Genomic DNA, 16,747 nt, shown 5'->3' with positions numbered 1-16,747 from the left:
AATCTAACACTTAATCAGGTTATTCTAAGGGTGAATGGCTTAACTATCTAAAGCATATTCACCATTTCTTCTTTTCCATTTTAATTGTTATCCCTGCTTGATATGATTTGAGAGGGGATACTCTAATCTGCATTTGTCTGACCCCTACAGCTGACTTTAGGTGCCATATCTTTTTCTTCTATCCAATGCTCTAGTTTAGTACCCAAATAAATTCTAAGTGTAATTTGGAAAAGTGCTGCCAAGGGAACAATCAGAATGCCCTGAGAGGTCTTTAGGGGCTAACCTAGTCTGGGTTGGGGCTGGTTAGAAAGTTCTCTGAATAACAAAAAAGATAAAAAGTTCACAAATGGCCTGGTTAAGGGAGGAGCTGAGCACATTAGAGGAACAAATGGACAGACAAATGGACAGGTAGCTAGACAAATAGATAATATGATAATGGTAAAAATAAGAATAGCAGCTAACTCTTATTGTGTGCTGCTCTGTGCCAGGTACTGTCTGAATTGCTATATGAGGATTATCTCTCACTAATGTCAGGAGCACTGTGGACCAGGGGAGAGGGCTAAGAGGAAGCTTACAGAAGGAGGCAAGCACCAAACCACGCGAGTTCTTCTAGGCCATAAAATGTGCAATGGGAAGCACTGAGGCATTTTAATCAGGGAAGGACATGATCAGATCTATGTGAATTTAAAAATCACTTTTATCATGTAAGAGGAATGGGTTAGAGGGAGCAAGGGAAAGTGGGGAGACATGAGTTAGCTTTTACAATGTTTCAGGAAAGAGATAATAGTGACTTGGACTGTGGTAGTGGCAACCATCATGGATGGAAGAAGGTATATTTAAGATTCATTTAAGAGATGGACTTGATATGACTTGGTGTGAGATAGGTGATGGGGTGGGAGATCAATGGTGATTTTCAGGTTTCTAGCATAAGCAGGCAGGTTCCTCCAATAAGACCACTGAAGGGCATCTTCTTGGAGGTGAAGATCATGTTGTGACTGGGGTGCCTGTGACATCCAAATGGAGATGTCCAGAAGGCAACTAAATATGGATTTAAAGCTCAAAGGAGATGGAGATCAGGCAGTTTGGCAGCATACAGATGGTGCATGGAAGCGGAGATGTCCTAAGGAAAGAAAGAGTGAACAGTAAAAATAGAAGGATTAAGACAAAGCCTCATTTAAAACTTAAGAAGAGGCCAAACAGATGCAGAAACTGGAAAGCTTTATGGCTTTGTTATTGCTATTGTTACTTTTAATCACATACTTTGATTCAGAGTTACTATGACATAATTTGAAAGTAAAAAGATGATTTACTATATTGAAAGCTTATTAACTAGTTCTAGGTTTTTCAGTTATCAGTACCCTTGCTCTTGCCCTGCTATCCCTTTGAGGCTTACTTTTTAAAAAATTTTTTATTTTATTTGGCGCGCAGCATGCGGGATCTTAGGTCCCCAACAAAGGATCGAACCGGTGTCCCCTGCATTGGGAGCGTGGAGTCTTAACCACTGGACCGCCAGGGAAGTCCCTAAGACCTACTTTTAACAGTTTCTTGTGGGCCTGATGTCGTGCCAGGCATTCTTAGAGGTGAAGAAGATGAAGCTGCTGTACCAGAAACCAGGTTGAAAGGGCAGATAAAGGAAATAACGAGTTAATGCACAAAAGGATTCTTTCTCAAAGAAACCTTAAAAAAATTTCATAGCTTAAATAGTGTTTAGATGGGAAGATTATTGTGACCTGGCATAGCTGGAGAAGGCTTTATGAAATGGGGGTGTAGAGGGTGACAGGATTTGGAGAGGTAGGAGGAGGTGGGAGAGGCATTTGAAGTATAATAAAATCAGAACTTCTTAATAACAAATTTGCTCCGATGAGTCTCTAGGATTGATGTTGAATTAGGCACAGAGTGTCCTGGTTTGGTTCCAGTAACTTTAAATAATGGTCTAATACTTTAATAAGATCCAGTAATTATTCATTATTAAAAAACAAATTATTAATCTTAGATGGAATGAAAAGTTGGGAAGAAAAATTTAATTCTGAAAAGAAAATTGAAATTAAGAACAGATTGACTGACATGTTGCTAATGCTCATGAACATGATGGGAAAATTTCTGAGCACCGAAGGACTCTGTTTTGGGGGAAGCATGTGGAAGGAGCTGGAACAAGACAGGAGGAATGTTGTACCTTTTGAAAAACAGGTTATGTCTCTGCTGCATAGAGCAGCCTTGAATGCCATTTTACCCAAGGGGATTTCCAGATCCAGAGAAAAATTGTTCATTGAGGGTCTTTCCAGTTAATTAATTATATCAGGATTGATTTTACTGTTTCCACAGTGTCCCCTGTGAAAGTGAGTGATCATGATTGCATGTGAAAGAAGTTGGGTTTTCTACCCAAACTTAGTTTGCCTCAGAGCTTTCTATCCCTGTTAATTATCTTACTCATTGCCTGTTATAGGCATTTCTTGTTTCTTAGCTTTGTCTGGGCTAGAATAGGAGGCTGGCATCTACTCACTTCACGTTCAGTGCAACGTGCCATCTATGGAGTGTGTACTTTGTGAACAGCTCTGTGCTTAGGAAGCAGGTGATGAGTTTGGTGGCACAGTCCTTTCCCTGCAGGAGCTCCCACGCTCCTGGGGAGAAAGGCAGAGGCACAGATGATTTCTAAACTGTGGAGAGTCCAAAGGTAGCGGGATGCCAGGATGCCAGGGGAGGACAGAGGAGGAAGGGCTCTGAGTGCAGCCGGGAGGAGTGAGTAGGTGGCCTATGTGAAAGGGAACATAATTAGGCTGTGATGACAGGTGGAAACCATGACTCTCACTGGCAAACCAGAGTGCGTGGTCACCCTGAGAATGAGGGTCAGGAAAGTGTCATGGAGTTGATGATAGACTTAGCAGTATATAGAGATGATTGGAGTTAAAGTCCTGCCCTGTCCCTTAGTAACTGTGGGATCACCAACATGTCACTTAACTGCTTTAAACCTCAAGTTTCCTGGTCTCTGTAACTGGAAATTCCAGTAGCACCTTCCATGAATGTTTGCTGAGAGAGTTCATGAGGTAATGCACTAACACTCTTAACAGTAATTGGCTTTCTCAAAGCCAATAAAATAAAATTGTAAAATTGTAAAATCCTTTCTCAAAAAAGAAAAAAAAAAGGCAATCATTGTTATAATAGTACTAAGAAGATTAAACATTTTCCCCAATCCCGTGGGGAAAGTGCTATTACATTTTCTTATTCACTGAAAAAAAATGAGGTTATGTTAGTTTAAAATTATTCACTTAAACCTTAAGTCAGTTAAATATACTATATCGATAAAGTGTAGAAAAATCTAAAAATACAAAAGAATATAAACAATAAAATAAAAATGAACTCCAACTCATTATTCAGAGACAATCACTGTTAACCGTACCTTGATATATTTTCTTTTGGTTTTCCATATATGTGACTTTACTATGAAATGCTGAATGTATTTAAAAACAAAATTGGATTATGCAATATGTATGGGTGTGTATACAGTTTGGCTTTAATTTTTTAACTTTAGCATTGTATTGTGATCATCTTCCTATGCCATTGTTCTTTAAAAATATTTTTAAAATTATTTTTTATTGGAGTATAGTTACTTTACAATGTTGTGTTAGTTTCTACTGTACAGCAAAATGAATCAGTTATACATATACATATATCACCTCTTTTTTGGATTTCCTTCCAATTTAGGTCACCACAGTGTATTAAGTAGAGTTCCCTGTGCTATACAGTATGTTCTCATTAGTTATCTATTTTATACATAGTATCAATAGTGTATATATGTCAATCCCAATCTCCCAATTCCTCCCATCCCCACTCCCTTTCCCCCTTGGTGTCCATACATTAGTTCTCTACATCTGTGTCTCTATTTCTGCTTTGCAAATAAGGTCATCTGTACCATTTTTCTAGATTCCACATATATGCGTTAATATACAATATTTGTTTTTCTCTTTCTGACTTACTTCACTCTATATGACACTCTCTAGGTCCACCCACGTCTCTACAAATGACCCATTGTCGTTCCTTTTTATGGCTGAGTAATATTCCATTGTATATATGTAGCACATCTTCTTTATCCATTCCTCTGTTGATGGACATTTAGGTTGCTTAAATATTTTTTAATGGTTATTGAGTATGCCTACTTAAGGATATGGTATAATTTTTTTCTTGTATTTAAATTGTAAATAAATAATGTGATGAATATCCTTGTATGTAAATCTCCATCTGTACTCTGTTTACTTAGGACAAATGCCCAGAAACAGAATTATTAGGTTACAGGGTATGCCCCTTTTAAACTCTCTGGCTACACATTGTCACATTGTTCTCTGGAACATGTGTAACCATTTAGGTTCCTATAGAAGTGTCTATGGACTCTTCTCCCCAGCATTGGAAATTATCATGAAAACCTTTGCAGTTAAATAATGTTTGAATAATGTTGAAGTTGAACACTTTTTCTCAGGTATTTATTGGCCAGTAGCCTATTTTCCTTTGTAGGGAATATGGTTTAATTTTTTTTTTTTTTTTTTTTGGCTATAGAAATATAGGGAATTGGTATTTGGTAAATGTAGTATGGGTGCTGGGCTCTGATATCCTATTTCAAAACCCAACAATTTCAGAGAAGGAAATTATTTAATTTTTACTCGATTAGGTAATGGTTTGGTTAATTAAGCCTTAATTCATGAAGATAATCTTAACTCCAATTTTTTTTTCCTTAGGTAATTCAAGCCTTACAGTTAGTAGATTACACTTTTGGATTGTTGATGGAAGGCCTAAAGCAGAGAAACTTAGTCAATTGTGTCAATATAATCCTTTTGGCTGACCATGGTATGCTTTTTTTTAAATCATATTTTATCGTGCTTTTTTTAAAATTGTATTTTATCATTGATTAAATCTTATCACTTCGGGGAGCATACAAAAAAAATAGAGATTTTTAAAGTCTATTTCTAGACCTAGAAGCTCTTGAATGAGCAAAGAATGAGCTTTGTAGTAGGCTGTGATGAATAGAGGACTAAAATTTATACTTTTAGTTTAATTATTCTAACATTCATTCTGAAAAATCTATCCATACACTTAATTTTCTATATATTTGGAGTTAGTAGTACTTAACAAGGATGTGGCTGGGCTCTTATCATAAAAAATGTCTTCTTTTCAGTGAATGATTCATTCATATAGATTGGCTGCTGTTTACTGAATTGGCTAGTTTTACCATGTTCTGTGTATTTCTTTTGAGTCATGTGAATAGACTTCTATAAAGTCCCTGTCACTCCACATTTCTCTGCTTGAGGGTAGCTCTCCATTTCAGTCAACCTGAATATTAAAAGAAGTGAGACAGATGTCATGCCCTCTGCAACCTCACTTTTAAAGTACTCATTCATTCAACAAATATTTTTAAAGTGCCAACTCAATGCCAAGTATTTTGCTCGATGTGGTGTGGTAGGAAGTACATAAAGCAGAAGTGGACCTTTTCTAGACAGGGTAGTCTAGATGGGGTGAGAAGAGGAAAAGGAACACATCTGCAGAATTTTGTTTATATCTTACATCAAGATAATGTGAGACACAGTAATTTATTTTAAAAGTTTCTAAAATGGTTCCCTAATACTTTGACCTATTGTTTTAAAATTAAAGAAAATATTTTAATGCATATTTTGTTAAAAAAATTATAAAATATAAAAATAATAAAATGAATAGTAAAAATAATAAAAATAAAAATTTGGATGGAGTCTGAAGAATCTTCAAATAAAAAAGGTTTAACTACCAATTCTTTTTTAAAGCATATGCTTCTTATATAAATTTAAATAATACACTTATGAAAAGTAAAAGTTCTCTAGGCTTTGTTCTCTTGCTTAATGTATTGTTTTATAAAAATGCATGTTATTTTTTGATTTAAAAATATATCATGTTGCTTTATGTAAAATCAGATGTTATAAAGATTTATTTAGCTTCCTACAGAGAACTTTCTTCTTTGAAATTACTTTAATAGATCTGCATTGAACAGATGATCTGTTTATAATTCCTATCTGTTCTTCTCTTATAAACATGATCCTTCTCTTCCACTGCCAGGATTTTCAAGGCCTGCTAATTAGAATAAAGTAATTGGGTAAATTGTAAAGGTTCTCAGTCAAACTTGGTTTGAGATCTGTAACATAAAATATCTCCTGTTTGACCTGATCAAAGACAACCAATTGTTACCATCTTATACATTCAGTGAATAATTTTTTTTAAATTCAGGAATGGATCAGACTTATTGTGACAAAGTGGAATATATGACTAATTATTTTTCCCAAGTAAACTTCTACATGTATGAAGGACCTGCCCCCCGCATCAGGAGTCATAATGTACCTCATGATTTTTTTACCTGTAAGTATGAAGATGACCACATAAAAAAATAAAGGTAATACTGAAAACGAATAACCATAGCCTCCTGATTCTGAGGATGCAGGGATTACCAGGCCCCCTCTTCTGACCTCTTGGGAAGACCACACAGAAGCAAATGAGAAAATCCCATGTTTAATTACAGTCTGTCGTTAAAGTCTATGGTAATATCTAATATTGTTAAGTTAAAATATACTCCATTCTTAAATGCTAAAATAATTCTTTGCTTAAAGTACTTTTTAATTTAATTTTACCAGATCATAGTCATTAATAAGCGTCTGTGTCAAATTCACCTGAATTGTTTATATTTCTTTGCAGTTGTAATGTGATTTACTTCTTTTTCTTTTGAAACAGTTAATTCTGAAGAAATTGTTAGGAACCTCAGTGTAAGTATACAGTCTTCTAATACATATGTTTAAATTAATGGATGTCTTTAATCTAAGTTTCAAGAAAGCTGTATTCTATATTTTTGAGTCCAAGCCATTTGTAATTTATTTCTTAAACCTCCATCAACTTTTTTAAAAATTCCTGTCAGTTGGTTTTACCTTATCTGTTTTTATTTTGGAGTTGACACCACTATTGGAAATTTGTTTGGGTATCAGAGGCACTGACTCCTGAACTGAATGGGCTGAGGTTTCATTCAAAGGAGCTGGGCTAGTGAGCTTCAGGTGGCATCATTTTTCATATTTTTTTGTATGATTTAATATTGGAAAATAGTGAAGCACAGATATTATAGATCTTTTTGTACAGGTCAGAAAAATCAACTCCCTTAAGTATAATTGTAACTGCTTTTGATTGGTTCTTGCATCTCAGGTTGTAAGTAAATAAGCAGGACAAACTCCAGATAGATTAAAGCAGTCGGGCTTTTTCAAGGTGAAGTTCACTACACCTGGAGAGACCTGAAATATTCTTGTATGGTGGTTTTAATGGTTCTATGTTTAAAATATATTTGCAAATATACATCTGTTATATGGATTCATGAGTTTACCGTGGCTGGGGATGGGGCTAGATTTATTTATGTATAGGCGATATGCAAACGTAGTAAAAACTGTGAGAATAAAATGTGAATGATTGAACACTGAAAATGTGAATAAGGAAATGCTGGGGAAAGAGTGGTTACTATAACCGGGGACCCACTGCAAGTCTGAAGTAGGAATGAGCGCTTGAGCAGAAATTCTTTAGTGTTAGTCACTCCTTTTGTCTCTTACACCTAATATTCTGATCTTGAGTAAGCATGACGGACCATCTCACTCCCTCCTGGTGAAGGGTGTACCTGGAATGTGCCCATGCTGACTGGAAGGGTAGTGGAGAATTTCCAGCAAATGGACTCTCTAAATCCACATATCGTTTTCCCTTTTTTCCATCACCTCATGATTCATATAGCTGTAGTCCTATTGGTGAAATGATGGCAAATGTCTAATAATCCTAGTGGCGCAAAGGGATTGGATCCCGCAGGCTTTGGAAATCCATTACATGGCATCACAGATAGGACCAGGCCTGGAGCTGCAGAGCCCTGAGGAAATGGACTATCATTTTATGAAGTAGGCCATTATTCCCAGGGAAAAGTTCCGAGTGGTAGTACAATATTTCCAGGAATGCTGATTTGTGGGCCTATATTGAGCTTATATTGGACAAACATAACCAAACATGAAGTGGCAAGTCCCGCACATTCTGGCTGCATGACAGACAGCAGCGTCAACTTTGTTCTTAGATAAAAGGACCAAAATTTTATCTCAACTCTAGTGTCTTCATCTCAAATTCTCAGATGCAAAGAATGACCCCGTACTTCTTCAGAGGTTGGCAGTGTACCCCCAGTTTTCTCTGGATTTACTCGGGCTGTACATCCAGCCAGCAAAGTGTGCCTCATCAAATGATCGGTGGTCCTTAAGGGCACATTCTAGTCCCTTGGATCTTTGAGGAAGCTGCATCCGCAGCAGCTGCCACAATGTGCTTGCCTGGAAGTTACAAAAATAGCGGCTTAAGAAAGAAGTAATGATAAATGAAAAAGTAGAAAAATAAGAAGACTGGAAAAGATAGCAAAGTAGGCAGGAAAAAAAAATATCTGGCAGAAATATCTGTGTAATAAATAACTTTCTCTTTCCTTTTTCATTCTATAACTCTCTTCACTCTCCTACTTTCTATATTTCTTTTAGATTTTTAAAATCAATTTTGTAGTGTCTCTTTTTCTTATGTAAATTGAACATGAGATAATAGTGACACAGACTTGAAATATTTATGAGATTATTGAGGCTTAAAATAAATAAGAAAATGAGCAAGTAGAAAACAATTCATTTCCCCTTATCCTTACCTGTATTTTTTTTTTCTGTTTTTTCTCAAAAACGTCGAGGGAGAAAAAGTTTCTTTGTAGTTCTATTTCTCATTTTATCACTTTTTTTACATGTATAGATACCAGTATGATTTCCATCTTTACCAAGTTTTTAAATACGCCATCTAGTTAACAGCAGTAATTATTAAGAAATAAAATTTCATTCCAGTTTGCGAAGAAACCCATGAATTTTTCACAAGTGGGAGAACTGGACTAGATTTCAAAAACTATTGACTTGATTTGAAAATGAAGCAAATGTAGGTTATTTAAAGGGTAAATTGAGTCAATTGTGAAGGGATTTTTGGTGCAATTTAACTAATTTAAAAATTTTTTTACTCATATTTATTAATGTCTATATAAGACTTTTCATGTATAATTTAGACTCCAAATTTGTAATTGCCACTCTAAATCCAAACTTATATTTATTCTCTGTCTAAAAAGGAGGGGAGATTTATGGTGGTTTAACATATATACACAGGAATAAAACTTCAGACAGCAAACAATATAATTTACATCATATGTTAAATTGCAACTTAAATATTGTTGCAACAATTAAAAACAATATAACTAGAGAATGTGACTACACATAATAAGTTTAATGTTCCTATTTTATTAGTCAGGCTTAAATCCTCTTACTTTTTTTTTTTTTTTTTAATCCTCTTACTTTTAAAAAGTGTTTAACAAATCATCTTAGGAGATGAAATTGTTGAATTAGTTTGCATATCTTATAGGTGTCATGAGGAAATAATTTACCTCTTTTTCAGTGCCGAAAACCTGATCAGCATTTCACACCCTATTTGACTCCTGATTTGCCAAAACGCCTACACTATGCCAAAAATGTCAGAATTGACAAAGCTCATCTTTTGGTGGATCGACAGTGGCTGGCTGTGAGGTCTGTGTGCCTATTAATTTATCTCATAATACTTTTAACAGCCATCTTTCATTATAAATTTCCTTGACCTTACCCTGCTATTATGATCACATGAATTTTCCTGAGTATGACAATTTCTTGACCTTTTATATGCTATCTAGCATTTCTGTATTTGAAATGACTGTTACGAGGTTGCCCATCTTAGCCTACTAATCTTTACAATGTAGATGAGAATGAGGAAGAAAGCTGACTGTCGCAGAGATTATCAGTACCGGCACATTCTTAACCACTGAGACCACTGTGGTCTCCTTTAGGTGGCAGACAGGATATAAAGATGGCCTCGGTTGTCTCACAGGCTGGTAATGAGTAATTGATTAGATAGCTCTTTAAGATCTTTGTCACCTTTGGTTTTTCTGAAAGAGCATGCTTATGGCTGTAAGGCCAAGCTAACCAATTAGTTGTAACATTTCTTTTTTTCTAGTTATAATTGTAATTCATATTGATCATTGAGCATTTGCAAAATATTAGGCCATTTTGAGAAAATATAAAGCATTCTGAATCACTCTATCCCCAAATAACCAATTAATTAATTGACTCAACAAAATGTTATTGGTGCTTGCTATGTGTGTACCAAACCCTGTTCAAGGCATTTGGGATACAGAAATTATTCCTGCCCTCCTTGTCAAATGGAAAAGCCTGATAATAAGCCAGTAAACAAATAAATACACATTATCTGGTAGTTTAACTCGCATTCCCTATTTTTGTATTTTATTCCAGTATTTTTTCCATATGCATAAGTGGATATAAATAGAAGATATGTTTAATAAAGGAAGAGGAGACAAAGGAAGAGAGGAAGTTGGGCTCTAACATAATAAATGTGTGCAGGATGAGGAAATGGAGATTTGGTAGAGTCTATTCTCTGAGATAACAGGAAAGCCAAGCAGTGCATCGCTAGGCCAGGGAGCGTGCAGTTTAACACGTGGCCACTAGATGACACTAGCCTTTCTTCTTGGAATTGGAGTTTCAGAGCCCTTTGGCTCAGTAGGCTGTCCTGTAGGTCAGGACAGCATTCTCTAAAAGATTAAATTACGTGAGATAAATTAAGCTTTACTAACGTTAAATATATAAGATTTTTAGTAGTGTGTGTATGTCATATACAAATGTGAGTGAGTTCTCCAAATATTTACTGTTAAGGGTATGAGATCAAAGGAGTTAGGAGACCAATGGTACAAAATGAGAAGGTGCCCATCAGTTCAACAACATGGACTATGGGTTATAGAAGGAGAGCCCAGCCACCAGGATACCTCTGGGTTTCACACATTAATACTCAGTCTCAAATTGTGAGCTTTGTACATTTACTAGCTAGCAGTCAGATGTAAATAGAGCAGCAGCCCCAGAGTTCAAGCCCCGGCTCCGCACCTAGTTTGTTGTGAGAACTTGCACAGATAAATATCTCAGGTCTTCATTTGTCTCATCTGTAACACAAGACGAACCTGGTTTTACTAATCTCTTGCTATTCATATACAACGTAAACTAACTTACATCAGAGGAAATGCTGACTACAGCCCCAATCAGAGCAACAGGAAGTCTCATCTGATTAAGTCCTGGGTGTATTCTATCTCCAGCCCTTAACACATGAGTCTCAGGCTACCTATTTTCTAAGTTAAAATATGTCATCTTTAGTTATAATGTTCAATATTTGATAACTAGATTCCCTTTTCAAAATTATAGCAAATTTCATCATTTAGTGTAATCTACTTTCCTCCTTCTCCTCCTTATTTTGCCCTTTATAAAATGTGTTAGATTTTACTAATTTGGGGAAACCCAATTATTTGAAACTAGTTGAAGTAATGTTAAAGTTCCCTTTTAGATAACATGAATAATAGCTTTTTATGTTATGATTGGAAACTGACAAATCATCGGTTTGTCCAGGCACGTTTCTGAGAAATGGAGATAGACACAGTCCCCACCCGAAGGATCTTCACCCAGGGAGGGAGGATGGCAACAGTTATAATCAGGTGTAACAACTGTTGCACTGGGATCAAGTACAAGGCACAAGGAAACAAAAAGAGTGATTTCACACCCCAGGTGCGGATGCCAGAGAATGTCAGAGAACGCTTCCTCGTAGGTGTGATTCCTGCTCTGGGTTTTGAAGGCTCAGGATGGGTTAGGCTAAATGCTGTCACATAAGTGGGTCTCCCTGTGCAGTTGTCTAGTCTGTGCATTGTACAGAGGCACTCAACCAAGGAGACGAGTGGGAGCGGGAATCTAACCCTTGTTCCGCTCACCAAGCCTGGACAGGCCGTGTCTGCAGAGGAGAAGGACCCCTTTTCCTTACTGGAAGGCACCCCTCTGCTTGCCATGCCTTGAGCACTGCCAGGCTGTGTCTTCTCAGAGGTGCTTCTTTCTCTGAATGCTCTGCTCAGAGCAGTGGAGCACCTTTTTTTTTTTTAATTATTTTTTTATATTTATTTTTGGTTGCATTGGGTCTTCGTTGCTGCACTCTGGTTTTCTCTAGTTGTGGCGAGCGGGGGCTACTCTTCATTGCGATGCGCAGGCTTCTCATTGCAGTGGCTTCTCTTGTTGCGGAGCACGGGCTCTAGGCACACGGGCTTCAGTAGTTGTGGCTCGCGGGCTCTAGAGCACAGGCTCAGTAGTTGTGGCGCACAGGTTTAGTTGCTCCGCGGCATGTGGGATCTTCCCAGACCAGGGCTCGAACCCGTGTCTCCTGCATTGGTAGGCGGATACTTAACCACTGCGCTACCAGGGAAGTCCCTTTTTTTTTTTTTTTTTTAAGTCAGTAGCAGCTCTGGGGCCAGGAAAGGTAGAAACAGAGGGTCAGGTTTCCAGGCGGAGGGACTAGATTCCATGAATTGCAAGTAGTTCGGTTTTGCTAGAGCACCTAGTGAATGAAGCTGCCTTCATTCAGGTCCTCCTGCATGAAGGACCTTATCTGTCAGGACTAAGGAGTGTGACTTTGTGAAAAGAGTAGGAGACCACTGGGAGATACAAGGTGGCTGGAGGTGAATATATTGGGATTTGCATTTCTGAGAGCTCACTCCAGCTGCCATATGGAGGAGGATGGTCAAGCAAGTGGCAGGGAGGCCAGTTAGAAAGATGTGTTGTAACCCAGTCTTCAGCGTGATGACAGCCCCAAGGGAGCTGTGGAGCTGTAGGGGTTGGTAAAACTAGTCAGCACACTATTGGGAAAGTATGGTGAACTTATGCCTCAGATTTTCCAGGATAGTACCAGTTCATTATATTCTGTCTTCCATTTGTACTCATTAAAACATATGTTTCCATTTCCGGCAGGGACATATAGGGTTAAATACAATTAGGGGTGTGTGTATGTGTACGAGTTATGTGGGAAGATTTTGGAGTTCAGAGCCAGGATAACCAATTCAGGTCAGATCTAGCTTAGAATGGTGGCAGTAGAGGAAAGTGAGGGAAATGTGACAGGTACGACAGAGAAAGATAGGAGTTGGCAACTAACTGGGTATCAGGAGAGAAGTCTTGCTTATTGCCCATGTGTGTCATGTCCCAGCTGTGACAGAGAAACGGGGCCTTAATTTTGACTTTATTAATTAGACATGGAGAAGATAAAAAAGATTTGTTCCAAAAGATTTTAGATAGTACTTGGAAGTTGAGCTAAGTTATGAAAGATAAAATCAACTCATCTTTTCCAAGTGCCAGCTTCCATTTTTCCATATGTAATTTCCAGAGCCAAATTAATGGTTGGAAAGCTTGAATGTGAGCAATTAGAAAAGCAGACTTCTAAAGTTTTCACTTGGAAAGCAATAAAAAATAGAGGTTTTTCTAACAATATTTTTATCTTTTGCTTCCAAATATGGTTTTGTAATACTAAAGTTTTCTAATGAAGATGGGTTAGGGATTGGAAATATAAAAACAAACCAACAAAAACTAGATTTATCTGAAAACAGAGAGATAAATAAAGGATCAATTTTAGGAATTTTACCAATGGCTTAGTTTAAAAGACCTTTCCTTTCTTTCATTAATGAATACTCTAGTTCCCCACACAGAATTTAAAACTTAACTATCCGAAATCAAATAGCTCCAGTAATCTTGGGGAACCAAATATCTATGGAATAAGTATAAAAATATTTCTTAGAACAAGTTTTACCTCATACCAACAATTTTATTGGCATTAACTAAGATGACATGAACTGACACCTTAGAGTAACTGAACTTAAACCCCCTATCAAAAGGACTACTCTTGCTTTCCCCATTCTAGGTGGTACTTAGTTTCTCCTTTCTTCCCTCTATTGGGTAGACTTGAGTGTGGCCTGGTGAATTTTGTGATTTATTTTTTATTTTGTGATTTATTTTTATTTTTTTATTTAAGCTGAGTGAGAATCAGTTATGAATTTTTTTAAAGTTGATTTTTTAAGACACTAAAGTCCTGCTCTCAATTAACGTTACAATGTAAAAAACAAAAACTGTGCGTGTGTGTGTGTGTGTGTGTGTGTGTGTGTGTGTGTATTTGCCCAGGGGTTGGGAGCTGGGGATTGGGGAAACAAATGAGAGAAAATTTTTAAGGCCAACACTTGGAAATATTAGTCTTTTTCCCTTTAGGGACCTAATTTGAACCAGTATAACATTATTGCTTTAAAAAAATCTAGGTTCCTTTATCACTATTTTGTTTTCAAGTATAAAAACTAACTACATATAAAATTGCTAATGCTGCTCAATTCAAAGACTAAAATGTGGAAACGTAGGCAAAATACAAATGAATTAAATTTGAAAAGTCTTTCAAGTAATAGAACAACAACCTCTGGAAGAACATCCCAAAAGTTAAAAATAAACTCTGACTTTACAGAATATACTGGCTTTTCCTTTCCAAGTATTATAATTAACTTGCCCTGAGTATTCTCTATTCATATTTTCATATTATTTCCCTAGACATCTCTGACATAAAATAGGAATTGATATTTTTTCCCAGTTCCAAAGATTTATTTTTAAAGCACTGAAATGCTTAACATAATATATTAATCAAACTACTCTTAATCACACAGACATGGATGTGTAAAGGTACAGTAAGCCCAAAGACAAATTTTTTAAAAAATCCATGCCTTTGTATATCCTTCTCTTAATGTTTAAAAGTCAAATACTTTTGAATTCTATTTATAGATGCTGGAATTCTCCTTCCTTCTCTCCTACCACTCTCTTTGTTCCTCTGTGGCTCTGAATTTGAGCATGAAAATAAATATATTTATGCTGTTGTTGACAGAAAATTTTACTTATATAAAAGGAGAGGCTACATCAAAATCCATTAAAGCTCAGTTTGCAATAAGGTCTCATATCAATAGATTGATCAGAGTGTAATAATATTATTTCTTTATAGGACTAAAGCATTTTCCTGTGGAGGAGGCAACCATGGTTATAACAATGAGTTTAAGAGCATGGAGGTAACTTACTGCTTTTTTTTTTAAAAACAAATATTTATTGAGCACCTGCTTTGTGACGAGCAATGTTCAGGACTCTTGAATACCTTTGTGAACAACACAGATAAAGACCCCTGCCCTCATGAAGTTTTTATTCTAACAGGTGGACATAGACAATTGGCATAACAAAGCAATGTATGGTAGGTATGTTAGGAGATAAGTGCTACGGGAAATAAAGAAAAAGTAAAGCAGAGTAGGTGGAAATTGGGGGTGTTTGGGGGTGACATGGGGGCAGAGTGCAACTTTAAATAAGATGGAGATGGTAAGATTCATTGAGATGACGGCTGAGCAGAGACTTGAAGAAGGTGCAAGAATTAACCTTTCAAGTATCCAGGGGACAGGTGTCCAAGGCAGAAGAAACAGCCAGTGTCAAGGGCCTAAGGTGGGAACGTGTCTGATATGTTGGAGGTGAGAGAACTTTCGTTAGGCTGTTAGGATATTAGACCATGGCTGCAGCTGATTGGAGAGGAAAGAGGGAGAGTTAGTTGGATATGTTAAATTCGAGATATTTATTAGACATGCAAGTGGAGATGTTACATATAGGCAATTAGAGAGTCTACCTAAAGGGATAAAAAAAATTGAGTTTTGGGCATATAAATTATTTCGAAGATATGTGACTAGATAATATTCTCAGGGACTGAGCGTAGGTGGAGAAGAAAAGCAAGTACTGAGCCTTAAGCACTTTTCTTTGAAGAGATTGGGAGACAAAGAGTTACTAGCAAAGAGACCTGGGAGTAGAGCCAGTGAGGGAAGAAGAAAACCAGGAGAGTGTGCTGTCCTTGGAGCCCAGGGAGGAAACTATTTGAAGGAGCCCATGAGTAAAGTGTAGCCAATATTCCCCCCTAGGTAAAGCTTCATGATTTTGCAACCTGATTGTCTTACCTAGTTCCGTTTGTCACACACACACACACACACACACACACACACACACACACATGCCCCTTTCCAAAGAAAGAAAAATGTGTTAGGCTCTCTATGAATATACTACGTCTTAACGTTGTCATGATGAATTATATCTCTTTGTAAATACTTGAGAAGTTTCTGGAGACAGCATCCTTCTCTATTAATTAGGGTACTATTTGATAATTGAGTTGATTACTACAAGAAAAACCTATGCCTCCAATTCTTTGCTGATTATCTTGGGAAAATATATATGTGTATATTTATATTCCTGTTGCCCGAAAAGAATTTTGCCTATCCGTGTTTGATACTGTTCTTCTAGATATTTAGAATCTAAAACAAATTAGATCTGTTATAAATAATATAATTAAGTTACCTTTAATTATTTAAACATAAATAAAAATATTTAGGTCTCTTCATCCCAAAAGTAAATGGGAGATGTCTTTGAGAAATCAGTGGGCAAGTATAAGGTGTACAAAAATATTTAATGCTTAGAAATGTCAACATTTTTTGTCATGTAGTAGTAACATATGTGAACAATGATAAGAAAGGAGTATAAAAAGAATATATGATGTTGTATGATGAATTTCTAATTTCTGTTGTCCAGATGTTGTAGAATTGTGCTGGCATCGGTTGTCCACTGTTGCGTGTATTCTCCTAGTCTGTTGACATAGGAGGTGCTATGGAAGCAGGTGGATTTAGAAGTAAACACAGTATGGATTATATTTGATTGGACTTGGTACAACATCTCAGGTGGAAATGTTGCAAAAATCATTTTCGAATCTGGAAAGCAACCAATATTTTACG

General features: G+C 36.6%; 1 protein-coding gene across 2 annotated transcripts in view; it reads left to right on the top strand.

The window, feature by feature from the left end:
• The window catches only part of ENPP3 (ectonucleotide pyrophosphatase/phosphodiesterase 3), an 89,460-nt gene that overhangs the window by 49,355 nt on the left and 23,358 nt on the right, over positions 1 to 16,747 (top strand). For both annotated transcript variants that reach the window (XM_068550798.1, XM_068550797.1), the window contains 5 exons: positions 4,725 to 4,833; positions 6,238 to 6,366; positions 6,736 to 6,767; positions 9,472 to 9,599; positions 14,941 to 15,004. In XM_068550798.1, the coding sequence (XP_068406899.1) occupies positions 4,725 to 4,833; positions 6,238 to 6,366; positions 6,736 to 6,767; positions 9,472 to 9,599; positions 14,941 to 15,004 (462 nt within the window). The remainder of the gene's footprint in view (positions 1 to 4,724; positions 4,834 to 6,237; positions 6,367 to 6,735; positions 6,768 to 9,471; positions 9,600 to 14,940; positions 15,005 to 16,747) is intronic.

This window comes from Eschrichtius robustus, chromosome 9, assembly GCF_028021215.1.
Source record: "Eschrichtius robustus isolate mEscRob2 chromosome 9, mEscRob2.pri, whole genome shotgun sequence".
Classification (NCBI taxonomy): Eukaryota; Metazoa; Chordata; class Mammalia; order Artiodactyla; family Eschrichtiidae; genus Eschrichtius; species Eschrichtius robustus.
This window is presented reverse-complemented; position numbering and strand designations above follow the sequence as displayed.